The sequence below is a fragment of the Electrophorus electricus genome, chromosome 8 (assembly GCF_013358815.1).
Source record: "Electrophorus electricus isolate fEleEle1 chromosome 8, fEleEle1.pri, whole genome shotgun sequence".
NCBI lineage: Eukaryota > Metazoa > Chordata > Actinopteri > Gymnotiformes > Gymnotidae > Electrophorus > Electrophorus electricus.
In genome coordinates, this window is record NC_049542.1 from 10,094,566 (window position 1) to 10,117,057 (window position 22,492).

The window sequence follows — 22,492 nt, forward strand, 5'->3', positions numbered from 1 at the left end:
CAAAAGCCATAAATGGCCTAGCAATCAAGATGGCCTGGCTTCTGACCCTCAACCCCCTTGCCTTAGTGGTCAAAAACTCATGGATGGGAAGGTGAAAAGTTTACCAAGCTGGTTATATTTCAAGACCATAAATTCTATTACACTCACATCCCTACCAGGGCAAGTAACTTTTCTCATGCCACAGATTCACAAAGTAACAACATGCCATTTAACCTACTGTGATGTCAAATGATAATCATCTAGTAATGTATGGTTATTTTAATATAATTTCCTAACTGTGATGTTTGCTCCTGTTATTTTATAAGAATTTGTTTTTGCATTATTCTGTTCAATATTTGCTCCTCATTTATTTGCATTATTCACCTAGATTACTAAATCTGTATATTGCTTACCTTATGCATATTGTAAACAAATTGTTACTCATGCCTAGTTGTGTTTACCAGAAATCCTATATGAACATATTAGACAATATGTTAAAGTTAATAGTTTGTAACTAGTAGAAATTAGGGAAGTAATTCAATTGATTATCCGATTACTCTACCCCTCGCATGGTTTGTTTACTAACTTCATTCTAAGACCAGGAGGCATAAATGCATAAATATATGATTTACTTTATTTTTCTTTATCCCTTTATTTTCTTTATAATTGATTCTTAGTGAATCCTATGTATTCCTGTAGCCCCTAAATTTTGAACACAAAGACTCTAATTTTTTGTTTCAATAACCTTTCGCTAAGCAGTTAGAAATATTCAAATCCAGGTTATCTTAGTTTGTTTTATTTTTTGCATTTTTTTGTTTCTTTTTGTTATTAGCATAATTTCGTAGTGTATATTCATAGGAAATTGCCCATTATGGCTTATATTGAGCACACTCTTCTGGTTAAGACTGGAATTCCAATACACTGCCAATAACGAACCCATCCCTGCTTCAGAAAGGTTTGCCTGTGAAGGACTATATGACTCTCATACAAGCCAGCTCCAAAGACCCAATCCCCGGTCCTTTCACCATCATCAAACTTCATAACTCACACACTGCCATTGGGAAGATGGAAACAGACTCTCTGCATTAGCCACTCTGGCGACTGAAATTCTCCCTCAGAGCCATCAGACGACTCCGAGGAAATGGATCCTTGGTTTGCGATGATCTCTCTTTCCACACGGCTTCAGTGAAACCTACGATTCGACAGATGGTTTGACAGGTATGAATGCCAGCAAGTCATAATAACTGGCATTTCTCTTCTATGTTACCAGTTGCTATCAATAATAACTTTATTGTTTATTAATCACAATTAGCCTAGTATGCTTGCACCACAATTAACCTAGTATGCTTGTAAATGAAAGTGCAAAAATGAAATTTTGTTTGCTTAATAAGTTTGCTTTGTTAGTCTTGTTTGGTCAATAAGTAGCTTACCCAGTTTATCATTCCTAGAGGCTGGTTGCAAGACTGTTGGCACGTTGTAATGGCATCAGTCCTGCCCACTAGCCTTTCCCCACCCAGACATAGATCACCCTCACCTGAATACTGATTGATTACACCTGTATCTCGTTTGTTTCTTTTATAACCTCCCTTTTCCCCTAACAACCTCGCGAAGTATTGTATTTTCATGCATACTGAGCGTTCCTTGTTTCTGTTGCTTTTCCCGGATTTTGACCTCTGCTTTTCCCCCTAGACAATGCCCCTTGGACAACCTCGGATTCTGCCCTCAACTCTCCTCTTTGCCATTCCCCTCCCATTTACAACTACCCTTCTAATTCACCTCACAACTCCTTCCTGCCTGTATTGAAAATAAACTCTTGCAAATAAACACCTACTTCTTTCCTGATGACTCGTTACACACATTCACCCCTCCCTGTTGTTGCAGTTCCCATGGCAATGTTACCATGTTTGTTTACTTCCTGGTTTTGTCTCATGTTTCCTTGTTTTGGTTTTGTTCTGTTCTGCACCCTGGTTACATTTACGGCATTTAGCTGACACTTTTATGACTGAGTATGACTTGAGAAATTGAGGGTTAAGGGCCTTGCTCAGGGGCCCAACAGAGACAATTTGGCAGTGGTGGGACTTGAACCAGCAACCTTCTGATTACAAGTCAAGTACCTTAACCACTTAACATAATGATAGGCAGAGATACTAACCATAAGGGCAGTGGTAGCAATGCTCTTATAGTTAGTATCTCTGCCTATCGTTATGTTCATCTGTGAATTGTTAGTCTTCATTTGTCCTAGTATATAAGCCCTGTATGTTCTGTTAGCCTTTGCGAAGTCTTGTCAACTTGTATTGCACTACTGAGTCGTCATTTATCATTGTGTATTACTCCTGGTATATTGGATTACTACCTTTGTTTTCGGATTACTATTTTTGCCTGTTCCCTGTCTGTTTTGTTTGCTTCATGAACTGCTCTGTTGATATGACCTTTGCATGCATATTGGACTATGGTTCTCTATTAAACTGAATCCGCTATACAGTGCTTGATTTCATCTCTGTTCATGCTCATAACCTAATAAGTATCCTGTCTCTTTTGTTTTTTTGTTTGTTTTTGTTTTCTTTATTATCCTAATTAGCTACCACATTCACCACGAATTATGTGCTTGAATTATTTGCTAGAATAAGGATGCTTATTCTGGTGAAGTTAATACTCCTGGTCATTAATACGATTCTAGTTAATGATTGGTGTTCATGTTTTTCCTATCTATGCTTACTCAATAAACATTTCTTGGTTATTACATCTGTGAGTCAAGAATAATATTCTAAAGTTTATTAGATGAGATATAATCACATATAAAATTGGTGACTATCATGAGACTGAACTATTAATCAATAACGTAGTAATTAAAATTAATAAACGTTCCCTGTTACCTTTCCTTGTTGCCCTAATTAATTTTATCCATTGTAACTGACAGTCTATTAAAAGTATTAAAAATCACTATTGTTCACGAATAAGAAAAGTCCAGTGGTGGTGGCATTTTTCACTGAAGCCAGGACCTAAGTGCGTACTGGCGTCAAGAGAACTGTCAGTTCATACAAATAGTACATTATAATCCCTCTGTCATTCCATAAATCAAATTGCAAAATTATAGTGCTACCTGCAACATATAAGCATTTCCAATAAGCTATACAAAACATTATATACATACAAATACAGGTGACAAGACTGTCTTGCATTATCATTTTATCATATATGTTTTATTGCTGAATAGGGTTAGCTGGTAAGTGTGTTGTGAATTAGGATTTGCAGCTGTGAAGTTACATTTTAAAATGTAACATGAGGTTACATTTTATGCAATTAAGATGAGCTTATCAATCACCTGTTTAAAACAGATAACTTTAGCAGAACCAATAACTGTATCCAACAAAATCAAATACAAATAACGAGCAGTGGAATACAGACCACTGGTTAAAACTGTCTTTTGTAGTCTGTACTCTACTTCTGGGTAACTATGGTAACTATCCATTATTAACATATAAGTCAGACACTAGTTCTTACAGAAACACATGGCATTAGCTGCTTAAGTGTAGGCTTATGTCTACCTTATAGAATGTCACTATTGAACACACACACAAGGAAGAGGATCCCAATTGCAAGAGGTTTTATTTACTAAGATAAAACAGATCCATGGGGGCAATCAGGTATTCATGGTCGATCATTCCAAGGTTGAAAACATGGGGCGGAGTCTGGGGGGTGTCCAGGGGTCAGGCGGGAGACAAGGTCTAACAAACAGGCAGGAGTCAAAAACCAGGGAGACAAACAAGATTCGAGAACACTCGGTATGCACCATGGAGTAACAATACTTTGCGATGTGAATGTGGGGGAGGGAAGCTTATAAAGGGGGGGCAGTGATGAGAATGAGGATCAGGTGCATGCTAGAACGCTGGTGAATTGGATCAGGGGTGTAGGCATGGCAGTGTGGGGCTGAGTGTGGTTCTGGGGGTTCGTAACATAGAGGTTTACATAGGTCTTAGAAAACTAGTTTTACTTTTAGGTCAGAGGCTGTGCTGTAAAATACCTGTCTAATAGTAATAATAATAATAATAATAATAATAATAATAATAATAATAATAATTTAACAAATTTTCAAACAGTTTCACAACGTGCTTTACAATTGTCACAGACTGCTCCTCCCCTATAAGTCATGTGGTATGGCCCACCGCATGCAGGGGGACTGTGTTTTTGTTTTTGTAACAACACCCCCTGGTATCGCACACATGTGTATAGGGTTTAATGTTAATGTCTTGTGTGTCTTTGTTGGTTATTGCCTCTAGCTATGTCTCTTTGTGAGTCATTAATGTAAACAGTAACTGTAGCACATAACGTCTGTGTTTGTTTCCACCTTTTTGTATTAAAGTTTATATTGTTAGTGTCAAATGTTTAGTAATGTTCACTTGTGTAGTTTTTGATCTCTATGTTTGTATTTCTACTAAAGTTATTTTTTGAAAAAAATGTCTTTTACTACATCTATGCACAGATAAATAAAAACATTTCAAAACTACTTGTGTTATCCCTGCTGAGAGCTTCATGTTATATTTAATGTTCCCAAATTGTTTCTACCCTTAGACGTAGCTCTCAAGCACCTTCTAAATTTAAATTAAATACTTGCCTACAGCATATGAACATGCACAAGACTGAGACTCAGTTACATATCTAGTTATAGTATTTTATAGCACACTAAATTTGGCACGTTGTGCAGCATGCATATAATGAATACAATTTCACTCGTTGTTGCTTATTATTCCTGCCTATTTAGTAACTCCTTATTTCCAGCTAATGTGTAACATTCTGCTAATATGTATGGGCAGTGGTACTTCAGTAGTTAAGGTGCCTGACAAATAATCAGAAAGTTGTCAGTTTAAGCCCTACCACCACCAGCAAGTTGCCACTGTTGAGCCCCTGAGCGAAGCCCTTAACCCTTAATTGCTTAAATTGTGTTCAGTCATAATTCTAAGTTGCTTTGGATAAAGTATCAACTAAACACTGTAAATGTAATATTTTGTTGTCAGAGGTGGGGAGGTCATTAATTACATCTGCCTTGTAACATCTTTTCTGGTAAGTTTGTGTGTGCTATACCAAGGACTTGAAGGGGGATATAAGCAGATGCTATGGTTAAAATTTTACAATTACTAACTTAAAAGCATTATTGTCCTAATAGTCATACTTCTGATTAGTCACATGTTGAATTTCAATCACATGTTGAGTTAAAGGTCTGTAATTTTTTTCCAGCAACCATGGAAGACCCCACGTTTGATGACTGTGTCAGAGCTTTGTAGAATGCAAAGTGTGTGAGAGGCAATGGACAGACACATTACCTGAATGCACAGGGCAGAAGACCAAATGTACTCAGAATTTCTTCGTCTGTATTCACATCTGTTATAGATCTTTATAACTGCTTTCTGTAACTGTTACTGCTTTAAACACATCTACAGAATGATTATATCTGAAAATGTTAGTTCCAAATCAGACTAGATTTAAGCTTTGACACACAAATGAGTAATTTCACTTGTACAGCTAGATCATGAAATGAGACTGACAGTGAGCCACTGACAATGTATAGTGGATTTCAGTGAACATCACAAATGATTACTGAACCTGTTACTGTATATATACCTGAAAGGAAACCCAATGAAATACACTTAAATTACACAATAACAGAAAACAAAATGACAGATGTGTGAGTAGTGCTTTGTTTATATTATACTTGACATTTTGGAAAGCAGGAGCAAAATGCTAGTGCAAAATACAAAATCATTATTTGCAGAATGCAGTTAACAAAAAGGAAAAGGCTTTATAAACAGAAGCACTCTCTGGCATGTTAAAGATAATTGCAAAGCACAGAGCTTAGGCACCTGTTGGGTTTAAATAGTAGTGAAAATAAATGAGGAACAGGTGATAGTGATGATTCAATGAGTAGGTGATTGGAATCAGGAGAGTGGCTGAGTGCTCTGATTGATAAGTGTTGAGTGTGCTGTGTGAATGTTGGCTGGATACCAGCCAGGGCATGACACTAATAATGAGTTAAAGACAGGAATACGGGTCTTTCCCTCAGAAGGGTATATACAGTTGTTTAAATTCTACATGGTTGAACTTTGCATAACAGCACCATTAGTGGCAGAAGTTAGCAAAGCTACAAGTAGAATAGTTAACTATAGTAACTACTATTATGTCAGACGTCCCATTGCTGCCACCTACAGTGTTGGATCTGAGACCATGGGAATTGAGAAAGATGACTCACTATTTAAAATTACACTTTGTTATCTTAGCTAGTTATCCTAGACAAACCAGAAAAGAAAATCTAGAACAAGCTTATGAACTTCACGAAACAAAAATGAAATGACATTTGGAAATTAAAGCTTGATTGGGTATGAAAAATCGTGCTTGCTTTCTAAAGTACTCCCAATGTAGCCTATTCATTCATTCATTCATTCATTCATTCATTCATTCATTCATTCATTCATTCATCCTTTCATTCACTGTTGCATCGCTAAACTTTAAACTACTATTTGAATAATTAGGACACCTCCCTTTCAACCACCAACTGCTACGGAACTCGAAACCTACACATACCACCCCTTAATTTAGCACACGGTCTCAAAGCAAGGTTTATAGCTGTTGGTTTTGTTACTCGTGCTGAACATTTATCGCAGGGAGAAATTTACTAGACGTTATAATTTTTAGGTTAGTTCATAAAACAAGGTAGATGTAAATATATGCTTATTTTTGAAAGGATTAATAGAAGCGTAACCTTGTCAGAAGAGTACATACGTTTTGCTTAAGTTTTTACGACATTTTACCTTCGGGAAAATAAATAAATCGACATGCAAATATTTGCAGCTACGCTAATAACTCTTATATTGTCAACTGGAACTCTTACTGGGGACGTTAATAGGTGCCCTTATGGGTGTGAATGCTCGGAATGGAGAAGATGTTCTGTTTCTTGTAGTGATATAGAGACTATACCTATATTTCCTGCAGACACGGACACACTGTGAGTATGCAGTATAACAAATGATATTTTATCCACTACGATATGCACCGAACAGCATTTGTTGTTTAATATACCGGACCAGCGTTTACTTTTCATTGGCCTAAGAGTCACTGTAAATATATTTTACAAATAGCAGTACTGGTGGCCACATAAGAGCAGTGAAGATACTAGATTAGATTTTTGCATTTTGTTTGTTGATTCATATCAAAACATAAAAAGTAGCCTACTCAATACTGGAACAACTGTGCGATCTCGCAGGTTTCTTATAATAAACATTTTTAAAATTATACTATTTTGAATGTATCATTATTAGTGCTTCAGAATTCACAAATAATATCTCAGACTGTTATGCCTTCCACCTTGTCTGTCAGAGACGCTGTACTATTGTAGTGGTAAAAACTTATCCTTTCAATCAAACATTTTAAGCACATTTGCTATTTCAGCAAAAGATGCCATCCCATTCTGTAAATTGTAAGATGCAACCTGTAGCATAGGAATTGTTAGCACATAAATATGTATGAATCTCCAGGGATAATTTGAACCCTGGTGGATTTTATCATGTTAAGCTCAATGACTTACCTTTCATACTAGTTGAACCATGTCTTAAGTCAGAATATTGTTTATTTAATTAGTTTTATTAAGACTTTTGCAAAATCCATCACAACTATTATTGTATTTTTACAAGTCAGTTTTTCCCGTAAAAAGGTCAAGAGGGGGGGCACTTGAAAGCTTCACATAGCATGACTCCTTGATCTCTGAAGTCACACTTGAGGGATGGCTCATGCCCTTACAAACAATATTTACTTTTGCCGCATTGAAGAGTTTATGAGAAGTAGAAAGTAATTCAGAAAAGGGAGAAATGGTTTCAAGTTTCAGAAGTATACACGGCAAGAATCTCCTAGTGAATCTCCTTGAATCTCCTTGTGCCAAGGTCCCAAATTTGCCACAATAGAAATATAACAAAATAAAAAGGAAATGTGACAATAATTTCAAATAATTAAAAAAATACATAATCAGAAACAGAATGGTGAGGTGTACATTGAGGAAGAGGCTTGATCGATAAGTTACAGTTTCTGAGAAAGTCAGGATAAGTTATGCAAAGATAAGTTCTGTATGTATGTGTCATTTTCTGTGCTTTTGAGACAGCAAAAGGCTTGTGTAAAAGCACTCTTCCTGAACTCTCTCTTTAACTCCCTCTCTACCATAGCTTTTCCCTCATGGAAACAGGGATTTTTTTGCATTTTTTTTTTTTTTTGCAGTGTCCTGCATCATGTGGATGTGTTGAGATCATTTCACTCTGAGATCTGAATGCCTTGTTATTTGAAATGTCTCACTGTCTCCACAGTGGATATGGGTGTTGTATGCCTGTTCTTCTCTTTACCTCGTTACCAAGGTCCAAATCAGATTGTTTATTTGTATTTTTGACATTAAGTGAAAGCTTGTTATCCTCACATCACAGTGAGAAGTCTCTCCCAAATAGGCCCACTCATCATTACTGGTAATCAGACCCACCACAACAGTGTTATCAACAAAATACAATCAATAATCAGCAACAACACAAAGTTTCCATGCCTCTTATCTATGTGAGACAGTGTGTAGGATGAGTTTGATTGCATCTGTTTGGCTCATATGCAGTGGTCCAGGGTGTCTGGATAGCTGGAACTGATGAAGTCTTTCAGTTTCTCAAAAAAAAAAAAAAAAAAAAAAAGGCAAATGAAGTGAGTACTAATGGTCATTAGAAAATCAAAATGCAGGAGATGTTGTTTTGAGTATAGTAACAATAGTTGATTAGTGCAGGATTTAAACACTTGCCCCTGTATTTCATCCAGACTTGCAACTTTCCAACTGATCACTTTCCTGAGCTCCTCTAACGACACATTTTCTGTGACACTTTCCTGACAACATTTTCCTACGACACTGTAGCTGTAATACATTTGAATCCTCCAGGCATATATCCAGCAGCGTGCTTGATGGTCAAGATAATGTTTGCACTGTCTCTGGTATCATCTGTGATATTGTTAGCTTGTCGACAAAAGCTATCATTACCACCAGTGGCACTGTTGCTTCCAAGCTTGCATAAAAGGACTTCAAATTCTCTGCTAGAATGGTGTCAGCGGTCACCCAATGTGATGCCTGCCATTATTCTAAATTATTGATAGTATATATGCTTTTTTATATTGTTACCAAGTCACCAAGCAATTCACTGCACAATGCTGTGTGTATTTCTGGTATGTGACATTTTTAAATTGAAACCATTTCTCTTTTGTCTGAGACACTTCCTACTTCTCAAACACTTCAGTGTAGAAAAAGTAAATATTCGGTGTGAGGTCACAAGTCAGTGTGACTTTAGACAGCAAGCCACCATGCTATGCAAACCTTTCAAGCATTTCAGAACTTTTTTTTTTCCTGCCATTTTTACTTTTTCAGTGGTAAAACTGGTGTGAAATGCAATGATCACAGTGATGCAAGTCTAAATAAAAGAAATTCAATAATGACAATATTTAACCAATTACAACCATGGTTAGGCCATGGTTCAAGTACAGTATGTACAAAAAGGATGACAAGTCAATGTACATGATAATATCCACCAGGGTTCAAATTATTCCTCCAGATTTATACATATTTATGAGCTAAGAATTCCATGTGCTACATTTTAAAATTTATAGTAAAAGATGGCAGCTGTCATTCATGGGTCATTCCACACACTCCTTCTGTTGTTCTGCTTGAACTAGGACACCTACTTGTCCCTGTAGCTTGCATGTGTTCTGGTCTTGAGCTCTGCTTTATGGGCAGTTGTGTGTGCATGGAGCACGAGACAAACCCGTTTATTAATCTAAGATTTCTGGTTTGGATCCATGTGAATGGTCTTTATTGGAACAAGGCCATCTTCTAGTTACAGCACTGGCTAGAAGTATTCAATTAATCTAACATGTTTTCAAAACGTGTCAGTATCCTACAGGATAAGGCACAGGTGGATGTATCCTATGTGATTTTATGTGATTTTATTGGAACAAGGCCATCTTCTAGTTACAGCACTGGCTAGAAGTATTCAATTAATCTAACATGTTTTCAAAACGTGTCAGTATCCTACAGGACAAGGCACAGGTGTATGTATCCTATGTGATTTTATGTACTCTCCCACAGAGACTTTGTTGACATTAAGTGCAAAAACAAAAATATGCAAAGCAGTTGATCTATTTACTGGAATGCTGTACACTAGACATTTTCATCATCAAAAATGTATTCTCATCAATATAACACATGCTGTTAAAGGAAAATTCTTCTGTGGTATTTGGCTGGCTTTTTACAAGCAACATACTCATGCACAGTTGTGTTTCTTGCATACATTAGAGATATCCAGGCCAAAATCAGTTTCTTAATGTGAAGAAGAACCACTGGAAAATATGCTAGTGTTCAGAAACAACCAGTCCCGTTTAAACTCATTTTAAATACTAATTTGTACACAACTGCCATCAATTAAAGTGACTCAAATAAAATTCAGCTGTTCATATACTGTTTTCCTGACATTTCCTTGCTAGTAACCAATGGGAAAAGCCATGAGCCACAAAGGCATACAATTGTTGATTTAGCACTGTGAAAAGTTATTTTAAAGGTTATAAAAGATTTCCAATGCATTGGATATACTTTGCAGCACTATAAAGATTTAACAGGAAAGATGAAAGCCACACTGTACTTTGCTGGCCATGTTCTTCATGAGCCCTGGGTCTAGAATAGGGCCTGTGTGTAGAAAAAGATACCACAAAGCCCAGGCAATTTGAATACTTTTGTAAGGAAGAATTATAGAATGTTGCTAAACTGGAAAATGTTACTGAAATGTGCTCATTTGAGACTGCCTTTGATATGCTAGAATAAAAATAAAAAGTGGAAAAACAAACAAAAAGAAATGGATGGGAAGAAAATTATTTCTGGTGTATTTTTAATTAAGTTTTTTTTTCTCTTTCAGACATCTCTTTGAAACAAGATTGGCATCTGTTCCCGAAGATGCTTTTGCCAACATGAAGAACATCTCAGTAATGTGGGTTAAGTAGATAAATTAAAGCATGCCTTTAACAGACATACAGATTTTAAAAAATTCTTATTGCACATTTATTTGTCTAAACACAAAATAATTGTCTGTACAATTAGTTTAATGAATTCTAGGACCCTATTCCATTACTAAAAAAGTCATGCTTTTTGTTGAAATCATGTTTATAAAGTTGGCATAATTATGCCAATTTTATTATAATCATCTTCAAATAATAGAAAAATTGTTAGGTATCAGACAAATTAAAAACAATTTAACATGTATAGCAGCAACTCTGCTAATAACATGTGGGAACATCACTAGTGTTGAAGAGTTAACTGCTTCCAGGTGAACTTGAATTAATCTATCAGATTTAAATAACAACATTTTTCTTGAACAAAATTGAAATAAATTAATAACTAAATACCATGTTATAGATTTTTTTTCAGTTGTCTTGTACAACCTTAAACATAAAAGTAGTTTATCATGTCTTTAGGTTATTGTAGGAATAAATAATATTTGGTGGCAAGGCAAGGGACCTGAGACTCATTTTAGCAATCTGTATTAAAAGAAAAGGTTAGCACAGGTTGGCAAAATTCTGAAACCTCAAACTAGTGCTAACCAAACCCATTAACCTTTTTTAAGTAAATGAAAATAACCTGGCATCCTCCACCCTTAAGAGCAGCCTCTCCAGTGACTTACAGCACATAAATGAGTTGAATAGTCTCTGAACTTAAAGTCCTTTTATCCCAGGCATTGTAGCAGTAAAAATCTTGGTGACACACGAAATAACTGCTGGCATAGCAGCCTCAGTCTTGGATATTCTTTTGATAGTGTGCACCACTGTTAACTCAGAAACCATGTGTTCTGCATGCTGGGATGTCTGCTGCACATTTCTGAACCACTTGGTTTCTTTTAGCCTCCTGTTGAGCTTAACTTTTTTTCTCCATTGCTATAGTGCTCAAACATAGTTTATAGCTTACTGTTTATAGCTTACATAAGCTTCATTAGTAGTGGTTATGGACAACTACTCCATGACTCTCACTGACTGTTTATTTCTATTTGCCAATCCTGTGGGGGCAGTCTTATCTACAGCACAAGGCAGATAATTGCTAAGGTATGAGGCCCCTTGACATGCCACTCCACTAGATCTCTTTATCCATTGTACTTGTTGGTTTGACAATTCATTTAAGAAGAGAAATGTCACTCTCCCTAAGCAGCTCAAGTCAAGCCCAGCCTCATTAATATCAAGAGTTCCATCCACATGATGCACCTGATGTGCTATGGTTCAGCATTATTGCAAATGTCCCTGTTTTAAAGTATTTTTTTCACGTTATGGCTTCAGGTTTCCATAACATTATTTAACATTATTTTTAAAATGGTGCAAAAAACATAAGATGTAATAGATTGTAACAAATTACTTCATGATAGTTTTAAATTATTTGTTTAAAAACAAGCTCCACCACCAAGTTTACAGAGCATTTCTGAAAGTAACTCAACCCAGGGTACTGGTGCTCAGTGACCATTTCATGTGCATATTTCTCTGCCCTGGACTGTTGTCCTCCCTGTCACTGAAGTACTGGAGACATCTCATTTTCCTGCAAGAGTACAGAATTGACTTTACAGACTATGCTGGAGAACCATCCATCATGAGTGGAGTGTTTTCTTGCTCTCATGTAGGGGACGTGGTAGTACAAGTGTAACAAGTGAGACATTCAAAGAAGGGGAGAAATGATAGTGAGAGGGAACCCGTAGGTTGTAGGCCACCTGATTGACCTTGAAGAGCACAATATTGTGGGGCTGGGGCTTCCAGGATCATTGAGTGGAGTAGCAAGATACAGGTCAAAAGTCCTACAGATTCCACAGGTTGGCACTCATGGACACTTCCCTACTGTGGTGATCAGCCTGTGTCTTGTGGCACTGGATAGATTTGCTGAGGTGACATTTCACTAGCTACTTTCTAGTGACCTTCTGTGCCAATTAAAGTAAAAAAAAAAATTTGCAAAATTTTCTGATCAGCATCTTGTTTCCAGCAAACTGACTATTAGCAATAAAAATGTTGCATGTTATTTCCTGCAAAATACTGTTGTCTCATAAGTTTAGGTTTTCTGACAAAAATTGAGTTTGATGTGTTTCCATTTGTAATTTATGTTTAGGTTTAGCTTTCTTGACTTTTGCATAGCAACTTATAAGGGCCATAAGACAAGATGGACAGAATCAGGTAGCTGCTAAATGTGGGGCAGTGCATATTGATGTGCATAATTATTAACTTGCATAGAAAACTGGCAAAATGCAACAAATGGCTGAAAACGTATGGATAGTTGTAGCAGTATGTTTTCAGAATAAATAATCTTTTCTTTGTGTGTGTGTGTGTGTGTGTGTGTGTGTGTGTGTGTGTGTGTGTGTGTGTGTGTGTAAGAGCTCATGAGGTCAAGTGACAGGTTTTGCTACTACATTTAGGCTAGGCAAAATGGTTAAGATTTGTAAACTGCGCATGCTCTGCTGAGGTTGTCGCGCATGACGCGCACAGTTTGAACCGAGAGTTCCGTCTTTAAGTCACTTGTCCTTTTGAACGTTGGAAGACGCCAAAACTAGATTAACAGACGGAAGAAATTTGGATTTTGCCCAAGACCGGAGTGAGTACTTCTTAACATATTTTTAGCTTTATCAATAATTTGATAAACACGAAGAAACCAAGAAAGAAATATATTCGAAGAACATACCATTTTTGCGGTTTTTTTTTTTTTTTTTTTAGCTAGCTAAGCTATATAACATCCAACTGTTAGAAACCTTATGAAGCTTGCTAGCTAAATTGCGTTAACGCTAGCTTTTAAGTTTTCACCATTAGCAATATGCGTTAAGTTTCACTCTGGTGGCCCTTGTCTATCACCAGATCTGAAAAGGTTCTACTGCACCAGTTTTTAATAAATCTGTATAAATATGAACATGTCCTTGTATTTATAATTATGTTTAAATGCCCGTTTAATTCAGAGAAAGTATGGCTACATATTTTTCTCAATTTTCCCATAATGCCAAAACAGTTCTACTACCACCCAAAAGTGGTAGCCTTTGCCTATCACTAGTGCAAATGTGGACCATTTTTCTTTTCAAAAATCCATATTAAAATGCTAATGGAGTTAATGGGTTTGGAGAGAGTATATTTATCTATTTTCTCAGAAATGTTCCATAATGCTAAAACCACATAACAGTAGTGTACCTTGTGCTATTAGCACAGTAAGTTTGGACAGTTTTCACTGTACCATTTCTTCATAAATCCATATTAAAGTCGAACTACCTTTAGGCAAATTAATATACTAGTTTAATTTAAGATGAATTTTGGTATTGTTAGAAACTGGTTCAAAGTGACCAGTCCTTCAGGTTCGATCTCCAAGTTACCCTCTGCCTTCCGTTCTCTGTAGCCGGATCCGGGGAAGTCAAGAGACACTGACACTAAGGTAGTGAATGAAGAGAGTTCCACTTTATTGAGGAAAGCACAGAGTATATATGTGTCCTATATCTACTATCTAAATCTACAGGATGAGGGGGGGAAAAGTGAGGGATGTTCTAAGGGTCTACGTAGAAAGGAAAGAGACAGTTAGTAAAGATTAGATGTTCTCTGCATGAACAAGCCACGAGCTGTTCCCATGGCTGCCATGAGTCACTCCTTTGCTTAAGGAGACAGGGAAAGAGAGAAAGAGAAAGGGAGGGGTAAAGGAGACAAGAAGAGGGAGCAGATGACCCCGGGCGACCTGCTCGCAGTCAAGCCGCCATGTCATTGCTGATGAGCAGAGACCTTGCATTGGGTGCCTGAAGACAGAAAGGCTCCAGTATCTAACAGATATCTATTTCTCAGAAATTTCCCATAATACCAAACAATTCCACTACCACATGGGAGTCATAATTGTAAGTTGCTTTGGAAAAAAGCATAAGCTAAATTTCATAAAGTAATTATGTTAATTGTTGCTACTTGTGTGGATCCAACACTCATTACACTTATTGGTGTGATCTGTGTGGAGCCAGCATTCATTACACCATTTGGTGTGAAATGTGTAGATCCAATGTTAATTTTATTTACTTGATTGTTGCTTCCTGAGCAACAGAAGAATTTTGTGGTTCCTCTTTGTTTATTTGAGATTGTTACTTGAGTTCTAAATAAAAATATATATTAAAGGACCAGTATCGTATTTGTCATAATTATTCCAGCATTCACAATTTTTGCTTAATAAGGAGGTACTACACTTGAATTTGTTTAGCCACATCACTTTGAGTACTGGGGATTTATCATATATTTCAACACATTTCAGTAACTAGAGCAAATGCAAAGTCATTGCATAGTGTGTATGTATCTTTGCAATATATATGTAAAAATAAGTGATATAAACTGTACTGATGATTCAAAACATGATTTTCACCAGCATAGCTAAATAACTATGCTGCACTAATACTAAATTGTTTTGAGTTTTCATAATTTGGATATTTTTTGGATAAAGTTTGCATAACTTTCTGTGAAAAAGTTCTTACAAAAAAAAACTGATTGCAGCATGTTAACTTTTTTTAAAAATTGTTTCATTTATTTATTTTTTTTTAAACAATAACTGACTGCACCAAGTTGTACCCCTTTGACATTTTTCTCTGTAAACTTGCCCCTGCAGAAAGATAGGATATAGGGAGCGGGATTGCTGGCCATTAATTAAGTCAGCCTTAGAAGAATGGAGGCACTGGTCAGAGGGTGCTCATCACCCATTCCAATTCTTACTGACCAAAAATATCTGGACTATATTAATTGGTGAAAACTTCAATTTGTAGTCTGATTGTGACCCAATTTAAAATATCTTAACTATTTCATATTCTGAAGATGTATGCCTAAGTTGGTAGTATTTGTTTTATTAAAACTTAATTTGAATGTAAATATCTCTCAAAATATATCTCAAGCTTTTTGGGAAAAATACTATGCTATTTTTATGCAATTCAGTGAGAATAACAACTTTCCCTGTACAAGTCTTTAAGAAAATCACACACTTTTTTTGTGCTGCTTACTAACTGAATATGCAGTTTTTTAGTTCAAGGCAATGCTTTATTTGTGCTTTAGCCAGCTTTCTGGAGGTTATTTGTGTGGATTCGTTTTTATATATATATATATATATATATATTGTGTGTGTGTGTGTGTGTGTGTGTGTGTGTGTGTGTGTGTGCGTGCGTGCGTGTGTGTGTGTGTGTGTGTGCCGATTCTTATTTTGTAACCAACAAATAATGTCACAGAATGATGTGATGCAAACTTCAAACTCCCTGCCATGGCTTTTTGTAAACATAGGCCCAGTTTATCGGCAAATATGGATCTTTTGATTTTTAATGGTTACTAATACTGCGCAATTCAACATTTTCGTTTCCCCAAGTATGTACTGCTTTTCACACCAAAAGTGTTTAATAGCCATTTTGTGGGTGCTGCATTTAATTCTAGCCATTTCTGGGACAGCTCCAATTATGTTTGTGAGTATGTGCAGAATGAGAAATCCAAAAGAGTTTCTGAGAAATCCAAAAGAAATCTGAGTAAGGATATACATGCACTGAGAAATCAAAATACTGGGCTAAAATCTAGCTCTCGTTATCGGAGTTCTTAATCTGATTTTTGGGCCATACTATGATCTAAAAAATCGGGAGTATGCTGTTTACATGACCACTTGAATAATCAGATTACCAGTAATTCGATTATGATTGGATTATTAAATGCATATAAATGCACTCATTGATGTGGCTAGGAATCGGGTGTCCTCACATTTATAGGTGTCCTTAGTTTCTGTTAAATAGCACCCCCTTCTGAGGACTTTTAGTTTGGCAGCTTTTGTCTTTTGTGACTGCATAGCAAGATGTTTTTAGTTCAGTACTGCAGTACCCATACTTTGACATGTAAAAATCAATCTCCTGTAATTTTATTGTGCCATCAAAAGCATGGTCTGTGATTAATGGCACTATACAGATCCTAGATTCTTTTTTTGAGTATTTGTAGTTTCCGTTTACTTTAGTCTTATTTGTGTTGAGTTGTGCTTAATACAGTTGTTTGTTTCCCATTGTTAGGACTCTCTTTTCTGACTCTACACATACAAAACCATATAAGGAGAGTGTAAAATTTTAGATTTGCAAGATTTGTAATTTGTAGTCTGCATGGTTTCAAAATGTTTATGTTTACAATGCAATGTTAAGTTGGTAACATTGTTTCATAAACAGCAGAGAATTGTACTCTTCTTCAGTCATCTTGTACTGATTTGTATTATTGAGCATGCCTTAGCTCTGATGGAGTTACTTATGCTGTATTTTTTATTTTTATTTTCCTTATAATTTCAATTTTTTCACTGCATGAATGCATGACTCAATAAAGCACAGGAGCTTGTAGGCTACATACCAACTGTATTTGCTTGGAGTTTGACTTGCTGTTGAATTGTGTACAATTCAACCTAGGAGGTTTACCCAGTTCCCACAAATTTGCTTTCAAAATGTTCAGAAAAGGCTGACACTCAATAATTATCAAAGCCATGTTGATATTTCTACACAGTATGGTCTTGTTATGCCAGTCAATGCTTCTCAGGTGTGCTTATTAATTCAAAAGTATTGTAATTTAGGAATTATTTAAGTAATTCTCATGAAACTTGACAGGTACATTCCAAATATGGTCAGTGAGGCAGCCTACCAATTTTGTACATTTTCCCCAATAGGTGGCATTATAAGGCATAAAAAAAGCATTTGAAAACTGAGTATTATGTTTAAATTGGGGTTAGGCCTTTCTTTTATCATATTACATATGGGTCTAGAAATAGGAGAGCTTCCTTGTAAATAATTATGAAAAGTATCTTAACACATTATACCACATATCATTCAGTCTCCAAATCATTTGGCTAGTACTCAACAATGGGGCCTTGAAAATGAAAATCAAAAGTACATGCAAACAAGTACAAATAAGTACACTTAGGAGCAAAAACTACCCAATCTCATGTGCAATATAAATGACTAATACATTCATCTTAATAAACAAAATGACTTGTTTAAAAAGATTCTGAGATGCAAAACACTGTCAAACCACAGATAATAGTGAACATGCATCAATGTGGGGTGCTATCATGCCAACTGCCAAAGTAATAACTTTGCAGAATCGTGCAAGGACCCTTTCATTGCTGCTTGCAGCTATATTTGCTCATTATTTTTGCTATTTGCACATACTCAACTATTTTTTGCTTGAATTTCTCAAGTGTCAGTGCAATACTATGAGTCTGACAAATTAATATTTCATAAGTTATACAAGCCAATTCATGTCATAGAAGATGTAATCATTTTTAAAAGCATAGTACTATGTAAACATTGCTTGAATTGTCTATAGAAAAAAGATGTCTGATAATTCTTTTCTTCTCTTCTTTCAGTTATTTGTCAGTTGATGACACCCTGAAGAAATTAGAAAAGCATTCTTTTTACAGCCTGAAGAATATTATGCATATGTAAGTTCACAAAGCTTTAACAGTCTTTGATAGAAGACAAGATTATAGCTTGTTATCTAATGTCTTTATCCTGTAATTCCTCTAAAGTTTTTGTGACATGCAATTCATAAAATGAAACAATTATTCTTATATCCACTTAACTGGATGAATGATTGTATCATTCCTGATTTAATTCCCCTATGTGTCATTATTTTGTTGATTATATTTGTTTTAGTGTTTTACGCATTACAAAGCTAGGATTCAGATTAAAGTGCTCAGATCATCCATGTATATAAGATGCTGAAATGATGAATTCCCTCTCTGAAATCACCATTTCAAGGAATGACTTTGTAAAATCTTATTTAAATAAATGGTGGAATGTTCAGAACATTCACTGACACACACACACACACACACACAACTCCACTGTAGCCACTTAGCAATGGCAAAATAGCCACCTGGAATACCATAGCAATGATATAGCAACCACCTAGCAAGACTATAACAACATCCATAGCAGCAACCACAGGTTGGTACCTGTCAGAGACATGAAGCAGCCCTGCTTTAACAAGTCACATGCATTGCTGTGAGGCAACATGTCACTGTCCTTGCTGCTGACGTAAACAGAGAGAGAGAGAGAGAGAGCGAGAGCGAGAGAGGGTCGACAGAGCATAGTGCAAAGTAGTGTGACAGGCGACTACATACAGCTGACAAAATATACGTAATGATAAGCTGCAAAGTCAGCCAATACAAGTAACTTCATGATAGTCACTTGAAGCAGTTCAACATATTTAAGGTACATTATGTAACTAGCTAGTACATGCGCGTTTATTCCAAGGAATATTCTGATGTCTGTGTTTTCTCTCTCCATGCATTTTTACTATCATTAGTAAAGTTATATTCTTTAGCTAGGTAGGTGCTAAAATCTCCTTGCATTTTAGCAAAATAACAATATATAGTCCAGCATCATGTCATGTTAATCTCAAGACAGTACATCATAAACACTAGTGAATAGTGAATGAAAAACGAGTAGTGGATGTGGATGGAAAGATCAGAGTTGATCTTTGCTCCATGGTTGCTAAGTTTGTGTAAATTTTACTAGCTAAGGAATGTCTATGGACTATCTAATAAGAGGGCTAACTGTCTTAAGTGTTTCTGTAAGTAGCGGTGGTATGGCAAGAAATAGCGCAGCAACTGACAGTTGTTCAGAGGAGGAACTATGCTAAAATAGCTTGTGAAGTTTCAGAGTTACTATTAACCGGTAATACGATTTAAAAAAAAAAATCATTCACTATGTTGATGGGACATTGTGCATTCATAAGCTGTACGTAGCTAACGTTACTGTTCATTATCCTGTGGCCAATTTAAAAACATATTTAACTAATTACTAGCATGAATCATTAGTTTCCACAAGACTACACTGATAAACACATTGTTAGTGTATGAGCCTATAGATGTGTATAATATGTCTGTATCTTTCAATATGCTTGATTTCATGCCCAATAAATGGGAAAAGCAACATTTATTGCTCAAAAATAAATATATAAGCTGTTTTACTGTAGTCCTGTGGAACTATGAAAAGTTAAATATAATGTTCAGCAAGTATCTTTCTTTAACTGTTACTGTCATATTACATTTACTCATAAAATTCAAGTAATCCTTAATCAAGGAATAGCATACTTTTTTGCCGAAGAGGTGGCCATTCAAGTAGTTGAAAAGCCTGGATTTCAGCTAATGAAAACCGCTGTGCTACTACAAACACAGTGGTGCTGTACAAAAGGAAGCAGTAAAATTAGTTTTTCTTCATAATACCTTTTGTTTTTGTGTGTGTGTGTGTGTGTTTGTTTACCATATCATGATATCAAAAATTGATAAAAGGCAAGGTAATTGTCGTAATATATTTTTGTAATGGCACATGCCATTTTTTAAAAAGTTTTTTTTTAGAAATATCTGTGTCTTGGTAATATAATGTAGCTAAATATTGGTAATATAATGTGGCTAAAATACCGCTGCAGGCTTTATCTAACCACACAAAGGTAATTAATACCTTTCAATTATTACCCCCACTAGTCAAATACCCCTCAAACTCAACTACCCCACCGCCAATTGCCCCTCAACCAAAATTGAGTCTAATTTCTCACTTCACTATTACTTCACTACCCCTCACCAAATACTTCACAGCTAAATATCCCACAACTTTAGCTACCCCACTTCTACCTACTGGGTATCTTTGTGAAAACTGCACTCTCCCCTGTTGTACCGATGTGGAGAGTTCCCAAGAACATGGGGGGTTTTCCTGCAAGGGCTGGGGAGGAACAATTATGTACCTTCTTCCACTTTTTACTTCTTGCTCCTCTTCCCTGGCATCATTCGGTGGGCAGTGTTTCTGTAATGTAGGGAGGCTTGGCAGGAGGCAAAAGAGGAGCCATGATGCATAATGACGTTTATTTTTGAGACACGGAAAACAACATAGCACTAAGGCTATTGTGGCATCAAACACTGACAATGCTAACGTTTACACAAAGGACTTATATACGCTCACATTAACAACACAAGGAGCAAGTGTGAAACACATGGGGCCATAGCCACATGGACAAACACAAACACACACAGGTAGACGTTTAGGGGGGAAGGGCCGTACTGTAACACTACTATATTACTGCTTTTACATATTTTAATCCCAACCATAAAATTTATAATGGTAAGCTTCAAAAGACAATTTAATAAGCTATAGAAGTTTATAACACACGATTGCACATTCTTTATTGTGTCTTGAGAATACATTAATTACTGTAAAAAAAGCAAACTTTTAATAACCCCCAATAAATGTTATCATGAGAAAATGGGATGTAAAGCTTACCTTGAGTTTGAAATGTAACTGGTCCAGTATAACTCTTCTTTGACCGAGGGCATCTAGTGTGGGCTCTGAAGGCCCACAGAACCAATGGACTGAACTACTCAACCTCTGCTGTGCTCTACAGTAACATACACAAAAAACTACCAGCTACCTCTGTATGTCCTTTCATATTTCCTCTTTCTTTTTCCATATATTCTTCCATCAAGTATCTTACATTCATTTACATCACTTTAGATTCATAACTGCTGACAGTCCCAGAACATTTAAGGTAATGCCCCCATGTTTCATATTCTACTTCAGGCCATTTCTTGTGACTCATGGCAAGGCAACAAAGTTCTGGCCCCTGTTTTTGTCATTCTTCCATTTCTTCTCCCTCACATTTACTTCAGTTTACTCCTTCAGCTCTTTTATTTTCCAACTTAATGGAATCATATTTTTTACATTACTTGTCATGTCACATAACATGCATTAAATTACATTTTAGTACACACTATCATTTTTTCATTACTCTTCTTCTCTCTTATCGTCTTATCCCTCCCTCCGTCCTTATGTATATTTTCCCAAGTAACCATGTATTACCTTTTATCAGTCATCATCATTTACCTGTGCTAGTGTCCTTCAGTCTTTCTTTTATTTTCTGTGTAATTACATTACTATGTCTTTTCAAACTGCAAAGAAGCTTTCCAAAAATGTTGCCTTTTGGAAGCCAACTTGAAGTTTGTCTTAAAGCTTTCTTTTCTAGTTCTCTACTTGTTTTCTCTCAGAGAAATAAGAAATACCAAAAATCTGATGATCATCAGTCCTGAGGCTTTCAAAGACCTCCCAAATTTGAAATACTTGTAAGTAAAACTCATTATATTAAACTTTTACTATATGTAGTGCCACATGTTTTCCTTAATTTTCTAATATTAAATGCAAAATCAAGGAAGACCTAACACACAAATGGTTATTTAAATCAAACATCTATTTTTATGGAAGAGGTAATGTATATATGTTATTGCTGTCCAGGAATTATGACAAAACTGTCAATAATGAAGTATTGAATGTTAATGACAAAAAAAAAAAAATCCCACAGCAATTGGGTAAAGACAGCACAGAATGAACATCACTGAATGAAACAGAATGTTTGTCTAACAGTTTAAGACAGAATTGACGTTGTAGAATGTTTGGAAGCCTAC

At 36.0% G+C, this 22,492-nt stretch overlaps 1 protein-coding gene across 1 annotated transcript in view; it reads left to right on the forward strand.

Annotated features, from left to right (window-relative positions):
* Positions 1-6,803: 6,803 nt before the first annotated feature.
* tshr (thyroid stimulating hormone receptor) overlaps positions 6,804-22,492 on the forward strand; it is a 33,301-nt gene continuing 17,612 nt past the window's right edge. The window contains exons 1-4 of the mRNA XM_026999817.2: positions 6,804-6,973; positions 10,938-11,009; positions 18,404-18,478; positions 22,079-22,153. Of these exons, the coding sequence (XP_026855618.2) occupies positions 6,804-6,973; positions 10,938-11,009; positions 18,404-18,478; positions 22,079-22,153 (392 nt within the window). The remainder of the gene's footprint in view (positions 6,974-10,937; positions 11,010-18,403; positions 18,479-22,078; positions 22,154-22,492) is intronic.